The 18,062-nt window shown below is 40.9% G+C and overlaps 1 protein-coding gene across 6 annotated transcripts in view; it reads left to right on the forward strand.

Annotated features, from left to right (window-relative positions):
• Nucleotides 1-6,895, forward strand: part of LOC117416571 (diacylglycerol kinase delta-like) — a 70,881-nt gene extending 63,986 nt beyond the window's left edge. For 5 of the 6 annotated variants that reach the window (XM_034027746.3, XM_034027751.3, XM_034027748.3 and 2 more), the window contains one exon: nt 1,599-6,895. In XM_034027746.3, coding sequence (XP_033883637.3) covers nt 1,599-1,688 — 90 coding nt within the window. In that variant the 3' untranslated portion in view covers nt 1,689-6,895. Of the gene's footprint in view, nt 1-371; nt 460-1,598 lie in introns of all 6 variants that reach the window. The other variant, XR_004663857.2, reaches the window with a different exon arrangement.
• Nucleotides 6,896-18,062: the final 11,167 nt, after the last annotated feature.

Here is an 18,062-nt window from a genome sequence, read left to right on the forward strand (position 1 = left end):
ACGTGTTTTTTACTTTCACTAGGACCTAGAAAGCATTTAAATTAGATTTATGGCTCTGTGGCAATGTTCCCTGCCCTTGTGTGCGTTTCTGTGTTGTATGTTGCGTGTGGTGTGTTGGTGTATAGTCATTGGTACACGGGATATAAATGGGTCTGTGTTTCACGTGTATTTAAAAATGTAGATTTGTATTTAGGCACGAGGATGGCTCAAATCACTTCACGTGCATTTAAAGTATGTAATATGTGAGCACGGGGTTGCACGTAATTCATTCACGTGCTGGGATTCAAGTGAATAATTAATTAGTAATTGAATCCCAGCACAACAGTATATATAGACACATTTTCATTCACTCTGGGTTGTTGTGTGTTCAGGGCGAAAGAACGGGAGAGAGTGAGGAGAGAAAGTAAGAAGAGAAAGTGAAAGTGAGCAATTGCTACGTGGTGCTGGAGGACCAGCACAGTACGTATTTGTTTAGTGTTCGTCCCTGTTTGTTAGTGTCTGTTCGTTTTGTTTACCTGTTTATTTTGGCCGCAAGTGCCGTGTCCTGTTTTGTGTTCAAACCTTTTATTTTTCTGTTCTGTTTAATTATTAAATGCTGAGCGCGATCAAGTCTCTGTGTGTTACTTCCTGGCTCTGGTCTGACGCCACCCACTCCGGCCGTCTTTGTGACAGGCTCCAACAAACCTATTAATGAAATATGCCTCTCCTATATTACATTGATAAGCCGTACTGTTTCTTTGCAAACATCTGAATTTATTGTATATGTGTCTACAGTGAAACCTGAATTAACCAGTCACCAGAGGGTGGTTGTTATCTACAATCTTAGTGATTGTAGATAACAACATGATTTCAGAATTGGTAAGATTTATGTACTTGTATTAGGTATACCAGTCTCACATGGGCCATGGTATGACATATGGTACGAGCCGTGGTTAAAGAAAATTCCCACCTTTCTTGCCTGTCCTTCCAGGAAGTTCTTTACTGCTTTACTTCCTTGTTCATTTCACCCCAGCAGTGTCTTCTGGATCAAAGAATGTCACTGGCTGAAAGTATGGACAAGGAAAGTTAATAGGAGAAGCCGAAAGTATGAAAGTTAATAGGAGAAGCCGCTGATTTGGTGATTGACAGGAAGGGGGCAGTGAAGGGCTGGAGACAGTTTCACCCTTCGAGGTGAAATGACACTGGAAATGCAAAACATGTTTTTTTCTAAACTGCCCGTTTGAGACCTAGATGTCAGTTTTGTGATCACACCTTGTGTGTCAATTTTTTGTGCTTTTGGGTTTCTTAGATTTATTATATTGCTCTTGTCTCCATGTCCATGAAATTTCACTAATGAAGTGTATATAAAGACCATGTGACTTTACCTTGTATGTCATTTGGCATTTTATATGGCCATTTATTTGGGTTCCTGAATAATTCAGAAATGTGACACACAAGGTTTGGTAATGACACAGGTGATTTAATACATGGATGTTCATTGCAGAGAACATTTATGAAGCTATGTTAGCTACAATTACTTTACTTTAAGGAAGTTAGTTTTCAGTTTCCCCTTGTTCAAGCAGAGGGCAGTGTGGTGATATCTCTCCTTGTTCTTGCAGGATTTGGGTGTGACGAAAGTGGGTCATATGAAGAGGATTTTACACGGGATCAAGGAGCTGAGCCGGAGCACACCTGTTGGGGAGGGGTAGCCTCCATTCTCACTGCCTGCATCTACAAGGGGCCATGAGACCAGGCACGATGCAGGGAAGCGGGTCTGTCTGGATGGCAACTACCCTGCCCAATAACCACATGCTGTCCAGAAACCTGGAGCCATACGCACAGTGCCTGAACAGAGCTCTAGAAAGTGGCTGCTAAACTGAAAAACTCAATCCGCTGTGTGACACTGTCCTCCTTAGCCAATCAGAAAGCCAATCATCCAGAACTGTATCTGGAAATGGACCAATCATAGTTTGTATCCACCCTGACAATCATGTTTGAGAGATTACCGCTGTCGATCAATGGTCCCATCCCTTAAAGCCTGAGATGTGGACCATAAAGTTCAGTGCCTTAACTGATCTACACAGAACTTCATCAGCATATCTAAAAGCAGTCTCAGATTCACAGAACCAGTCGCAGTGCAGTACAGGGTGTCAGTGTAGATCTGGGAAGAACTAAAGAAGGATGCAACCGTAGTGTACGGTAGAATCATTTTTGTAAAAGTCACTGCCACACATCCATGTCCAGTCAACATTGATAATATATCGTTTTACACACACATACCACCATTGGAATCGCTAGGTCTCTACCTAAGCCAAAGGTAGACATACAGTAAGAGTTGTCTTTTAGTACATGAAATCATCGGATGGAAACACTCAAGGAACTGCAGTAAATGTTTTGACACAGAATTGAGGATATGTGATTCAATGTGGCAAATACGCTATAGAAGAGTGAAGAGAAAATAAACTGTCCACGACAGTTTCTTCTTTTTGTTTTCTTTGCGGTTGTGTTGCTTTGTTTTGTCATGGACAGTCCCATGCTAGACATTGTCTGTCCATATCATAGAAAGGGTTGAAGGTTAGTCCATGTCATTAGAAAGGGACCACAAACAGAGGAACGTATTTGTTTACGTTGTAGCTGTTGCCATAGGGACCAAATGAAATTGGTGACTTTGAGGCCCTCATTGGGTGCTCTAGTATTTTCACAGTCAATCACAATATTTGAATAGATTTAATTTAATTATTTATTATAAAATGACATGGACAAACCAATGACTCTCATTGGCTGAAAATGAATTTAACACATGCAATCATCTAAACTGCCCACTTCTAGTGTGGTGATGTTTACCAGCCCATTAACTAGCGATGCCTCGGCTACATCCCTAAATATAATGGGCACATTCACCCCCACCTTTGATTACTAGACAGTTGTTAAGAGTAGTTGGCAGTGAAAGACATTCAAATAAGTCTGACATTATTCTGGATCATTTCAAATCCCTGTTTCAAATGCACTGCATTTCCACCACGAGTCCTATCAAATACTGTCTCAACCAATCTGAATTTAACATTCCTATTTTCGATACTTCCCATGACTGCCTACAAAGCAGGAAACCAATACTGCATTTTAAGCCAATCTGTCATTGTATGGAGTCTCACGAATCATGCACCTACTTTATGGAAATGTCATTTGATTCAACTCCCTTTTTTAAGGACTGGGAGAACTCACTGCACTGCAGAACAATTCTGTAAAATGCATTTGTTGAACAAATCATTTATTTCAGGTTTATGCAGAAAGCAAGCTGGTTTGAAAGCTTTTAATTGTGTCAAAGGCTGTAAGCAAACCCAGGCTTAACTCCCAGATAGTCTTAACAATATCAGATCATCAGAATGTGTTCTTTACTGTCTGAAGAGAAGGTGGCTGCTACAAACAAGTTAAATCTCAATATGAAATATGGAAAGCACTGTGGACAACTAGCACATCAAGCATTAGTGGATAAAAGCAAACCACCTGTGACCTTTTTGTTGGTGAAATTCTGTTATCAAGTGCAATAAAATAAAAGCATACATGAAGGAAAGCTTGGGAACTTGTTCCCAAAATACACCTTGTAAAGGTGAATGTAAAAGCCTCTCCTCAACTTGAGTCAACACATTTCAATACTGCTTTAGGATAAATATTGGTCATGTGTTTTGTATGAGTTTTGTGGCAAGCACATTGTGTTTTTCTCTACCACTGTCCAGACTACAGCTCAACCTTCAGTGGCATTCAACATGTGGAACGTTCCTAATCTCGCAGAGGGCACAATTAAGTGTTAAGATATGTATGTCTGTATGTATGTATGTTTGTATGTAAGTGTATTAAAGTTTTTAAATTAAGTGTTCAGTAAGTCTGTATGGAATTGTATGAAGCAGGTTCCTTGAAGCTTTGTGTAGGTGTCCTGAGTAAATCATCAATAATTTTAAACAGTCATAAAATCTACTTGATTAAGAAGTTGAGACCTACAGATGTCCTCAATTAATGCCTAATAGCTAGGTGCTCACTGCTTTCTGGCATAACTGGAGATGTGGTTCATGTGACAGAGATACAAATAACTCCCATATCCCCCAATTCAATTGATGCAGTAGAGCTCACTATATCAGTACATACACCAGGTTAATAAGTGACTGGCAGTTCACCCTTGGCTTTAGGATTGGGGACCATCTATTTTATCTACAGAGCCATATACTGTTAGGCCAGGGTTTTGGTCTAGGTTAATACCAGAGATGTACAGTACAACTGCTAATAGCAGTGTGTGGTATTACAGGAATGAGTACAATCTGATTTTCCTATTGAGTTACCTTTAGTCAAGTCAGTAGTCAAGTACTGTAGTTTCACTGAGTTTGGGGCTGTGGTAGGTGCTATAACCCTGAGATTATATCCCTATTTTAACCAGTTCCCCTTACTAATTGTACCGTTTAGTTGGATGTACTCCAACTAACTAAGTCCCTCAGGCTGTTCTGATGTGTACTGGAAAAATAGACATGTTGAGATATGTTTGGCCTGGGGAGAAGCAGCACAGCTCCAGCGCTCAGTACTGGGTTTTGCTCCCAGTGTCGTCTTCTGATACATGTTTTTATGTAATGCACTGTTTTATACCACGTGAAGCATTTAATTGAACACGACCTTCATTCTCTGTTTTATTTTTGGAAGTGACAAAGGCTAAAAGTTGTTGCCTTTCACAGTGACCACATATCCCTCATTTGAGGTGTGCTACTCTTACTTTATCCCGACCAAAAAGGGCAGTGGAGGGGTGCAGTAACTGTACAAAATAGATAAGATACAGGTGGAGCCTGTGACATGCTGAAGCATTCCAATTACTGCAGACAGTTTGGGTGAAATTCAGTGCAGGATTAGGAAGGACAAGTGTGCTTGGATATTCCTGCATGAGGGTAAGGAATGCACATTATTGAACATACCATTGAAACACAGTACAATGGTGGGCTGCTGTCATGCAACCTAAGAGCAACTTGGTCTGAGATATCAGTTATCTTAATGTAATGGCCTTAAAATAGCTCTGAAATGTGCTCTATCCAAGTTCACCTGGTACGCCAAGGTGTAATCATTAGCCTGCCCCAGTTAGAAATTCCACATGGAACAAAAGTGCTGTTTCTTCATCCACTGTGTCTCAAGGGGCAGGTTACACTCTTGTGTACCAGTTGAACTTGGATAGAAGGTATATTTGACAGCCCTTTTGAGGCCACAAGGGTGCTTTCTCCTTAGGATGTGAAAATTTAAAACCGGAAATTATATGCAAAGTAATTGTGAACAAGAATACATTCGTTAAAATATCCATACTCTGAAACAAGAGTATTTCTTGGATTCTAATAGTGTTATTTTTAGCACCTGTTATAGAGAAAGTAGCACTAAACTGCCCTTTTGATAGTCTTGTATGGTCTCCCGAACTTTTACATTTTTAGAATTGTTCTGGATGGTTTTGAGTCCCTTGCTCCAGCATTAGCAGCGAAACCTGCAGATGTTGCTGAGTGCTGTGTTTCCGTGTCAACTGGGTGACACATCCTGACATGTTTTGGGTTTTTTCCTTTAATTTTTTTAGAACTGGAAGAAATTGTAGAAGCCATTTGAACAGATTATTTTCTGAGGTAAATTTAGGGCTCATTAGCTCACCATTGAAATAAATAAATAATTCCTTGTAAGTGCTCCTGAGTGGCGCATCCAGTAAAGGCGCACGGCTCCATGTGGCGTGCAGGATGCGCCCAATATCGCGGGTACGAATCCAGGCTTTGCCGACCATGACGCACAATTGGCGATTCCAAATTGGGGTAAAATCATTGGTGATGACTAAATTAAAAGAAAAAAATACCATTGTCTGTGAAATTACTGTATTTCACTTTCAAAGTGAGTCTACAGTCTACCGGGTAATCCTTTGTAATTATCAGAATACCTCGTTCCCACAAATTTCAAGTTTACTGTAAGGTTCTGTCTTACTATATATAACTGGCACAAGATGAAACTCAGAAGTGGTTTTGTGATCATAATATCATAATCCATATGTGTCTATGTCAATGCAACAACGGTATACCTGCAATGTGCTGGAATTGTCGATTTTTGCGGTTGTTGCTATTACCAGCCATGCAGGAAACTGCATGTGTCTGAGGTTTGTCTTCAATACCATTTGGTTTTGTAACTAAAGAATATCATCTGAAAAACGTTGTATCGGCTTTGGAAATATAGCTATGATGTGGGTAGCATTTAATTATCAAATAGTTACAGAAGTTAATCAGACCAGAAACAATAAGAGCATGCATACTAAACTATTTGGGGGAGGAGGTTAGTATGATTGCAAACTAATATCAAAATGAATACATAAAACTTACAAGTACATAACAAAAAAAAAAAATTGTGATGGATGTTATCCCAGCTTTTAACACCTTTACAGGATCCATGTGGTAAACCTGCAAAGATTGGCTGGATACTCTTTATAAAATCATTTAAAAAATATGAATAGTTACATCCTCAGGAACTAAGTTTTATATATGTAAAGACTGCATATCTGGCTATTTTTCCTTTCGGCCTGTAATGATTTGCTTTTCTTTGTACAGTGTTGGCCGCAGTCTGCACTTTAAGGACCAGCCGCTTTTTAGGGGGATAACACATGGCAGGAAAGGGTTAATGGGAACAGTTCATTTTACTTATCATATTGGGAAGCTTGCACAAGACTGTGGCCCCCGGCCCAGAGGGTGTGGGGCCCTGTTCTCACAGTTTCCATTGTGTATTTATCATTTAATTTACAGTAATGTTGTCTGCTGTTCAGTTCACATGCTCCTTTCTTTCTCCTGTGTACATAGTCCCATCTGGGGTGTGTTAATACATTGTCTTGTACAGAAAGCACCTATCTTCCATTAAACATGTTTGTTTTCAGTTACACCACCTCGCTCGTGTCTTTCATTCATTAATCTTATGTGTCAAACTATTTTAAGTGTTTGATGTGCTAATTAATGTGCTTAGATAATTACTATGCTTACTACTACAGTATTCTAGCAAAACAAAACAAAAATGCTTGTGAAAAGACTACCTCTAGGGGCACATGGAGTGACTGAAGATAAGTTGGTATGTCTGCCATTCATGTGATGTACCACAAGACTGTTTTGCTTGACACAGAGGTTCCTGATCCAGATAGTGGTTTGATATACCGTCCCCTATTGGTCACGAGGATTGAGTGCTATATCAAATGTCCCTTGCTTCTCTTGTTAAAACGGGCACAGCGAGTCCAGAAGGGTTTAAGCATCTTTGCATCCTTTTATATACAATATTTTCCAACAGTGTACTGTCCCTTTAAGGCAGGAGAACAAACAAACACACACAAAAGAAAACACTTGTTCAGATCCCTGAACTAAAACACTAAAGGTGGTTCGCTTTCGCTCGGTCCTAAACTTCCAGGGCAAGCTAGGCTTGTTCCCTCCCCACAACAAATAACAATTTTATAAACTTACAATCAGCTGTAGGATTTAACACCACAGTGATCCCTCCTTCCCAAACAGAACACGCAAGCCCTGCCCTTGGATACCAGAGACCTAGTCCTAGCTGCACTGGGCTCTCCATTCGATCATTAATCACCTAAGTGATTGCCCTTACCAACAATGGAGGCTTTTTGGCTTCTGTTCCCTCAGGATGGAGTGCTGTCCAAACAACCCTTAACAGGGTCCAAATGCCCTCTAGTTCCTGTGTGGGACATTGTGGCAATTATTATTATTATTATTTATTTCTTAGCAGACACTCTTATCCAGGGTGACTTACAATTGTTACAAGATATCACATTATACATATTTCACATTATACAGATATCACATTATTTTTACATACAATTACCCATTTATACAGTTGGGTTTTTACTGGAGCAATCTAGGTAAAGTACCTTGCTCAAGGGTACAACAGCAGTGTCCCCCACTGGGGATTGAACCCACAACCCTCCGGTCAAGAGTCCAGAGCCCTAACCACTACTCCACACTGCTGCCCCCAATGTGCCCCGCCCCTGTATGCATGTGTGTATTATGTGTTGTATGTTGCGTGTGGTGTGTTAAATGTTGGTGTATTGTAGTTGGTACATGGGATATAAATGGGTGTGTGCAGTACGAGTATTTAAATTGTATAATTATATTTAGGCACGGGATTGCACTATCACTTCACGTGCATTTAAAGTATAGTATGTGAGCACGGGGTTGCACAGAATTAATTCACGTGCTGGGATTCAAGTGAATAATTAATTAGTAATTGAATCCCAGCACAACAGTATATATAGATGCACGTTTGACTCACTCAGGGTTGGGTGTTCGTGAGTGGAGAACGGGAGAGAGAGAGAGGAGAAAGAAAGAAAGAAAAAGAAACGTTTGTTTTGCTTCACTCACCGTTTGTCTGTCTGTTTACTGTTTTAGTCCGTTTTTGTTCGTCTATTTATTTTGGCCTCAAGTGCCGTGTCCTGTTTTTGTGTTCTGTTTAAACCTTTTATTTTGTTAATAAACGCCGAGTGCTACCATTTGCACTCAGCTTCTCATCACCACCGTCTGTGTGTGTTTCTCTCTGGTCTGAGTTCCTCCCTGCAGCCAGCCTGTCACAGACATTCACTCCATCACAGCAGTTATGAGTTTGGAAACTTGCAAGCTATTTCTTATATAATATATATATATAATATTAAAAAAATTGAGTTTTGTTTTAAAACATAAGTTTAAGACCCGTAACATAGTAAATCATGCTTAATCCTTTACATACCTACCAGTTCTATCATGTTAAAATTAAACTTAGTTTATTGTATTCTTTCCTGAAAATACATGCTTTTTATTACTGTTGAAATTGTGTGTAGGCAGTCATTTAAATGTGCTATTAATGTGTCAAAATGGGGCATAGCAATTGTTCCAGTTTAATTTGACCCCCCTAGTTAAGGGGTTGAATTTCGAGGGTAAACACCCTTTAAAACATGCATGAGTAATGGGAAAATTAAGGGGGAAAACTAGAAGGTCAATTGAGAGATGAAATGATTTTGTTTCATAGTTTCAGTAATTAAATATAAATGTTATCAATACTTTTGAAAGACATGAGTATATTGGACTTCTGCCAGGCAGAATCGATTTCAGGTAATCATTCTTGAAATACTCTTACTGGAATACAACCTCACAGGCTGGCTTCTTTTCACTGTCCCCATGAACTCGGAAACCTATTTCCAAATAATTTATGATAAATATACTGTGAAAAGAGAATTGTTATTGTTACAAAATGTTTTGCGTAAGGTCTATTATTTAGTCAGTTGGTCCTAGTTATGTAAAATGGACAGGTATTTTTCTCCTTTCAAAAATGGGAGTTATTTAAAGTCTAGAGTAAAGGCTTTGAGAATATGGTGCCTGCATGGTTTCTTATCACCTCCTCTGAAATGTACCAGAGTAGTTAAACAAACATTTCAAACTTAGTAAGTACCAAACAAGTCATTTTATGAGGAAATTAAACTTTGGTATCAAAAATGTCACTGTGCCGAATCAAGAATTGCAAATGTGTATTTTATGTCATAAATTCAACACTTTTGAGTGTTAAATAGGCATGGATAATTATACATTTACCTGGCATGTATGGCTTCCAACAAAGTTTTCTTTAACGTTTTGAAATGAAAACCCATGTTTACTATAGCATGTGTCTCTTCACAATTGAGACCTATGCATGGCAGAGACATTCCATGGAACTATTTTGTTATCTACATGTTATTACAGGAAGTAAAGCTGCTGTGCTTCATGGGCAGCTTCTACCAGTAATACAAACACTTAAAAAAGAGACTGTATTCAGACAGTTACATGTTTCTAAAGCTGATCAAATCTGTATAAATGTTGTAATTCTGAAATCGGTTACCATTATCACTGGTCTGACCAAAGGGTCTTCCTCTGGTAGACCATGTGAGGGAATAAGGGAAGATGTACCAGGAGATACCGTTCAAGCATTGTGCATACATTTCAGTACACATTCTCCAGATATATGTTTAAATGTGACATACAGTACAGACAGACTGAATCTATGTATCCCATATTCTAAATGAATAAAAAAGCCACATGCTCTGAAGAGGGCTCAAGATGTAGCCAGCCCTCTAGTGGACTGTGCGGCTACCCTACCAGGTGAGGGCAAGCCAGCACCATTATACGCAGTTGAGACTATATCCAAGTGACAGACGCTGCTTAGAGTGGGGCTGTCCTAGGGTCCGTGCCCCATGACAGGGAAAGAGCTCATTGAGATGCTCCGTCCTATGCACGGAGCATCTCAATGCCCGCACTGGGCAGAGGAAATTCAATCTCTCATCCTCTGTTGAAGCAAACAGAGGTGGATTGGAAGGACTCCAGTTCCACAGACTGATTAATGTGGAAGGCTGTGATCACCTTGGGGAAGAAAGCAGGGTTGGTGCGCAGAGGCACCCTGCTGCCATCCTCCCAAATACGCATGCAGGAGCTGTGCACAGACAGCATCTGCAGCTCACTGATCCGCTTAGCGGAGGTGAGGAAGGCTGTCTTCATAGACAGGTACTTCAGCTCTATGGAGTGTATGGGCTCAAACGGGGCCTTCATGAGAGTCTCCAGTACAATATTAAGGCTCCATTCGGGGAGAACAGTCCTCCAGGGAGGGCGTAATCGCTGAGCGCCTTTAAGAAAATGGGTAGCGTGCCCGGAGACATTGAATCTACGGGGGCATGGCAAGCAGAGATTGCTGCTAAATACACCTTCAAGGTGGAAGGTGACCTACCAGCATCAAGCAGTTCTTGCAGAAACTATAAGATGACTGACATAGGGCAAGGTATGGGGTCATGGCTTCTAGTGAGACACCAAGCCTGGAAATCCCTCCACTCATAGGTGTACAAGGACAGTGGAGTCTGCCCTAGCACTCTGCAACGTACCCACAACCGCATCTGATAGCCCTAGGGCTAACCAGTGGTCCCTTTCAGGGGCCAGACCCATAACCAGAATCTGCCCGGTTCCAAGGTCGTCTGACTGAGGAGATCCATGCGAAGGGGAATCTCCCAGGGCTGGCTATGCAACAGCTGGCACAGGGTTGAAAACCAGACTCTCCTGGGCCACTTGGGGGCCACTAAGAGAACTGATGCTTTCTCTAACCAGACCTTTTCAAGAAAGGCCAGGAGCAGCAATATAGGTGGGAAAGTGTACAAAAACTCTTTGAGCCATTCGTGCACTAGGGCATCTACGCTGAGTGGACCGTCTAAGCAGTGGAGGAAGTACCATAGGGGGCAATGCGTCATCTTTGCCCAGGCAAAGAGATCGACATGCACCTTCCCAAACTGTTCCCAAATGCGCTCCACTATCTGAGGGTGGAGTCGCCACTCTGACGGATGCAGACCGCTCCTGGAGAGGAGGTCCGCTGCCCAGTTTACCGCCCCAGGAATGTGCGTCGCCCATAGGGACAGCAAGTTCTTCTGAGCCCATGTCAATAGCCTGAAGGCCATACGATGCAACCCTGGTGACCATAGGCCACCCTAGTGGTTGACATACACATGCATACTGCTCAGCACTGGGAGAAAGTGGTGGAGAGCAAGGGATACCATTTGCAGCTCCAGCATGTTTATGTGCAGGGATGTCCAGTGGTCTGGCCAGGATCTACGTACTCCTCTACCTTCCCAGACCGCTCCCCAACCCAAGTTGGTGTTTCAACACTATTCCCATTCGCACACCTTCGCACAGATGAGAGGTCGTCCTCCACCAGCGTAGGGCTGCTGAGCACGCTTGAGACACAGTCAGCCGACAGTATCTGTCGCGTTTGGCATTGAGGTGTAATGCATTGAGCCACGCTTGTAGGGGGCGCATGCAAAGCAGACCCAGCTGAATGGCCAATATGGCTACGGCCATCAGACCCAATAGTTTCTGGTACAATAGGAGGGTGACCTGCGATCCCTGTTGGAACAGGGAGAGGCAACCCTGGATAGCTACAACTCTGTCGTCCGACAGGTATGCGCGCATCGTAATGGAGTCCAGCCAGAGCCCCAAGTATGTAGTGCACTGCACCGGTGTAAGCCGACTCTTTGCATCATTGATGGTGATCCCCAGCCTCGCCAGATGCTCTGTCATGACCGCCGTGTGGGCCAGTGCTCCCTCTCGTGATTGGGAACAGATCGACCAGTCCTTTTTGGGTACAAGAAAATACCTCGAGTAGTACCCCTCTCCGTGGGAGATGGGGTCTACGAGACGAATGGTTCGCTTGCACAGCAAGGCAGCCACTTCCTTCTGAAGGACCCCGAGGCCTGGAGAGGGTCTGTCACGAAAGTATTTGTGATGCCTTGAAAGGGAGGATGTCCCAAGCGGAACTGAAGCGTGTAACCGTTTTGCACTGTGGTGAGCACCAAGGAGTCTGAGCGCGCCAGTACTGCAGCTGTTGTGCCAAAAAGGGGCCGCCAGCCTTCAGGGGCCCTGCTCGGGCTGCAGAGGCTGAGACGGGGCAGTTTGGGATGGCTGTTTAGGGCGCTGGCCCTGAAAACGCCTCCTGTGATGCTGGTGTGTGGACTGGCCACATCCTGCATTCCCTCTGTCTGCTGGTTGGGCCCGGTTGCTTGCTGCTGATGTGCCCTGTAGGCGATACCTTAGGTCACCCAGCCGAGCCGTGGAGACTGGAATTGTTCTAGTGACAGTCTGCGTCTGAGGAGCTCGCCAGCGGCTCGACCTGCCCCACATGCGGCCACCTACCGGGACGCCTCACGTTCCCGGTGGGATCTCTGTAAGATCTCCTCCACAGCTGGGGTCCATAATGTCCCTTGCCTGCTTGGAACGCTTCACCCTTCTTGCTTGCGGAAATGGGGAGTGACTGCAGGTGGCCTGCGCATTGGGGATGCCTAGCAGAGAGTCTTGGGACAGGTTATGGAGGAGGGGCTCTGGGGCTCCAAGAATATGAACTGATTTGGATACTCCTGGTGACATGAAGTTGCAAAGGCACACCAAATATAAAATTATTAACAAAGGGTTAAGCATTGCATGTAGACTGTGGGCAGCTGCATACTGCACTTTATTCACAATTAGATTTCATTTTATCAGTCATCATGAAGCAGGAATGAATCTGTTAGGTGTCACTGGTGACGTTCGCTAGGACCAGCTTTTCCACCTTCAATTTATGGGGCAATTAAAAAAGTTAGGTTTTATTAAGCTTCATCCTCATGTAGCATATAGTGACTGTACTAAGTAGTGTTGAACTGTTGGATAATTAGAACTCCAGTCAAATACGTACTCAAAGATTAATCATTTATTAAGGTATTTTGTGAGCCCCTAAAAAATGAATGTTGAAAAGAAGTGAGCATAGCTATACTTAAGGACTTAATAGTTAAGGTGTATTATGCAACAGGCCAAATGGTATTTTGTTGTCTTACATATAAATGCCATTTACATCATGCTGAGGTAGATGAAATAGCTTCAGGTTATATCCTTTAACAAGACTGCTCCTACAATACACCGCTCGGTGCTGTTCTGTAGACAACGTATGGCCAGGTCATTCCAAACACATATACACACTCCAAGGATGTCTTAGCAATCTCTTGTTTTGCAGTGAGTGTGGGTGTCATGGAGAAGTCCAGTCTTGTTGTGCCATTCCTGGTGGCTTTGTGGGTCACAGGTGTCATTGGAGCCTCTAGTAGGTCACTGCCAGTCAAACAAACAAGTGGAATGAAGCTTCACTTGTTAAAGTACACAGCTTACAAAATAATTCCAACATCCTGTCTACTATGCATAACCATCACTTTGTAGACCTCACATTATTCGATATGAAAGAGACACACATTGTGTTAAACATGGATTTGAGTTTTATTGGTATTTTTTTCATAGCATTTGTAAACAATAAAACTAGCGAATGTCATTCTTTTCCACGCTACACTTCCCGTTGAAGGAGCGCAGCCGTCACTGGCGAGTTGCTTCTCAGAGTTTAATAACTTGTATGAAAAAACTATTCTGAACATTTGGGTTTTTTTTGACAATGACTGAGGTTATTTGTAAAACATATGAAACAAAAAAAAGAAACATTCTAAAAGTTTTCCATTTATTTTCTTTGAAGCACTCAAACGCAATAGCCAGACACATTTGACTACCAGTCCCTGCTTTTTCTGTGACTGACGTGTTTTCAGTGTCAAATGAATTCCTTCCTAAGACGTCTTGAAGTTGACCAGAAGTATAGCATTGAAGTATCTGCAAGGTGCTGTGAAGGGTTTTAGTCCTTCGGGTTCTTTTTCAGCACTTTAAATGACCCAGCCACACACAAAACTTGATTTTTAACAGCGCTGTTGCGCTAATTTTTTAATAGTCACAAAAACCAAAGTAAACAAAATACAAAACACACACCTAGCTCTGTACGAGCACTAACTACACCTCAGGAACAACCTGACTACCAGTGGGACAGCTAGGCTGTTTCCCCACTACACAATAAACACCACACAGGTTTCATACAACGTACTTTTACCTTACGACTGCTGGGAAGCAGAGTACCTCTTCCTGCCTCCTTCTACTCAGCAACCTAGAACAGACTGGCTGCTCTCTTTAAATACCCTGCACCTGGCTCTAATTTACAATGATCACCAGGTGCAGGGGATAATTAAATAATAAAACAAAACAATTACCTCAACCAATGTGCATTTGCACATGTTTTCTGCAGGGAGGATATTAACCCCCTCCCTGCTGTGTTACAGTGCATTTGACATTTCAGATAAACAGCTTCAGATAAATTACAATATAAAAATCTAATTCACCTTTGTCATAATGTGTGCCTTTTCCATAAAGGAAAATCTAAGACCTACAGAATGATGTCAATAGGTATCAAATTTACTGGGATTATTTAGTTTGCACCATGTACTTTAAATTAGTTATTTAATAAATAGGTATTCATTCCATGTAAACTACCCTCAAATAAGTGTTGCAAGAATCTCTGTCTGTTAGATTCCTTAGATTTAGCAACACAAGCTTCCTTACCTGTAAAACCAGCTTGTGTGATCCAATATGCATTCTTCAGTTAATAGGCAAACCAGATTCATTTTTTCTCCAGATGTAAAGCTTTTCACCAGTATTTTACAGCAGGCGCCAGGCCAACTCTGTCCTGTGCATCCACAAACGAGCCAACAGCTTCCTAGAGGAGATAAAGCCCAGGAACTTGGAGCGGGAGTGCTATGAGGAGCAGTGCAGCATAGAGGAAGCTCGCGAGATATTCAAGACCTCCGAGGACACGGTGAGCAGGCCTGCCCGTGTCTGTCCCTGTCTCTTCATCCAATTAATAAACCCATTATCTCCCCTTATAAAAGTTTTCCCTAGTAAAAACATTGCAAACTGCAATAAAGATTAGTGAAAGCATAGGTAAGCACTGTAAAACACAGAGAGGCAAACCATGTTAAACCATGGTAATACATGGTATAACCCACCTATTTCATTCTAAGGGACCTATAATGACCTGCTCAAGTTGCAGAGCCTGAAATTAAAGGAGGAATCTATGATAAAGACCTAGGAGTTTATGTTGACTCAGAAATGTCTTCATCTAGACAATATGGGGAAGCTATAAAAAATACCAAAAAGATGCTCAGATATTGAGTGAAAAGTGTTGAATTTAAATCAAAGGGAAGTAATATTAAAACTTTACAATGCATGTAAGACCTCATCTGGAATACTTTGTTCAGTTCTGGTCACCTCGCTACAAAAAAGGTATTGCTCCTCTAGAAAGTGTGCAAAGAAGAGTGACCTGTTCCAGAGCGTTGTGGAGAGAAAAAAAAGACATGCAATTGTCATGAGTTACCCTAAAACCCGTCTTCCCTTGTACATGGTGCGAACAACTTTTTTGAGAGAAAGGTGTATGTGGCAGAGATGGATCGCTCTGATAGAAACAGCTTAATTTATTTGAAGTCTTCCCACTGATGATGGGAATCAGAATGTAGAGATGGGAGCCCAGCTAACAAGATTTAAGTTTTTTGCAGGTAGCAGGCTTTTAAAGACTGTCACCCACGCCTTTGGTGGCTTTGACAGATTCACTGCGAGCACAAACTGACCCAAGACTGTCATCACTATTGGAAGTGGGCTAATCTTTGGGATACAAATTGAACATTTGTGAAACTGCATGTGTGTTAAAATGTTGTAATAACTGTACTGTGTTTTAAAGAATATAAAGCCAGCAGAAATACTAAACAAATTGTTAAAACACACTGTTCAGAAAAAAAAGTTAAAACATACTCTGTATTAACCTATAGTTATGTTAGAGGATTCTATATTCCTGTTTATTCTGTTATAATATAAAAAAAATATTATTGGATATTTGTAAGTCTGAGTAAAAAGGGAGCTATGTGAAATGAGCTAAGCTTGTCCTTGTCTGTGCTACCAGTGCCAAGGCTTATAACCTTGAGGAGAAAGGCAGAAACAAGAATCTCATTTAATTAACTCAAATGTTCACAGTCAAGTCTCTTATTTAGAAAAAAAAAGTAAGATTGATCTGAAAGTAGTCTTTAAGCTAAACACAGGTATTGTAGAATAATTCAAACAGAATAGAAATGTAAATGTTTTATTATAACAGAAGACTGTTAAGTTGGAAAATAAGATAATATAGTGCAGACTGATATACAGCAGATTTACTGAAGAAATATAATTGATTGGTAACCTCGCTTTTTCCTGCTTACAGTAGTGGTGCCAGGTGTGACTAAGACAGCGAAAAATAACTATTGGCAACTGAAGCAAGATTTACTGGTCAGTGGTTTAAAATCCAAGGTTTCTGTGATGATTGATCTTTTACATAATAAGAAATACCTACTGGTACAGGAAGAGGGAGTCTAGGTGAACTGTCTAAGGCTTCATTATATTGTAGAAATTAATGAAGACTTGGTAAAAGTAGTGAGGGGGAGCAATAGTATGGGCCCATGTTTAGATTTAGTAAGAATGCCATACATCTGGGAAAATGCTTACAGTAGGGTTTCCTATTAATAATAAATAACCTTGGCAGGAAAGCAGGTGTTTTGAAACTTGCCTGAACAGGATTTTTGTAGAAACAAAGAGAGAGGTCACATTTAGTTTAAGCATAGAATATCTAACATGGGACTGTTACATTTTAACTATATTTTTGATAGCCTGGATTTAAGTGAAAATAATTGGATTTATAATTGCAGATTAGAGGTTTGCTACCAGCCTTTATCCAATATGACTTTGTTAATTGTTAAACCACATCTATACATGAAAGTCAACCTACTGAAACTGATGTTTTTGATGTTAAAGGGGAAATATATTTTAAACCCAGGTTGGAATAATTAAACAGAGTAGGTGTTATAAATTAAACACATCTCTCCATATGTATTTTTTATATCCATATATATATATATATATATATATATATATATATATATATATATATATATATATATATATATATATATACATACTTGTATTCACTTGTATGCTGTATTCAGAAACTCCCTGGTACCAAAAAATAATAACATCAGTTCATCTCACATATTTTGGAAATGTAGGGGAGGTGGACTATGGGATTATGGCCAATTAATGGAGTTACCAGGTGTTTTTGAGAATGTTATTCAATTGAAGGACAGGAGCTGTCAAGGCAGAGTAATGTTTAGTATTTAATTAAGACCTCTGACGTAAGAAGCAGAGGAACAGTTCTATAAAAAATCAAGGTAAAACCCCAGTCATTATCACTCAACTTGCTAACTACAACTTGATGCATTGCTATAAGGTATAGGAATTATATTTTTGCTTTGAAGAGTGATATATTGGATGCTTTAGGATTTAGCGGTGGGCGTTTTTAGCTTTTTGCATGCATGGCCAAGGACAAAAACATGTTATAACCATAAATGTATTGAAGTGTTAATGCTATTATACATGTGAAGCAAATGGAACTCCCAGATTGCCTATCAGCTGGGATTCAAGGTGGACTGAGAACTACTGGATACATTATTAAACATTTTAGTACTAATACTACTCTGATTCATTAAAACTTCAAATTGAATGAGTCTGTGTGATTTTCTTGATTGTTTAAAAGTCATCTGGATGCATTGCAAGCCCAGTGCATGAACGATCCACTCACAGGAGTCCAAAACATCTCTATGTCCT

The sequence above is a fragment of the Acipenser ruthenus genome, chromosome 12 (assembly GCF_902713425.1).
Source record: "Acipenser ruthenus chromosome 12, fAciRut3.2 maternal haplotype, whole genome shotgun sequence".
NCBI classification, from domain to species: domain Eukaryota; kingdom Metazoa; phylum Chordata; class Actinopteri; order Acipenseriformes; family Acipenseridae; genus Acipenser; species Acipenser ruthenus.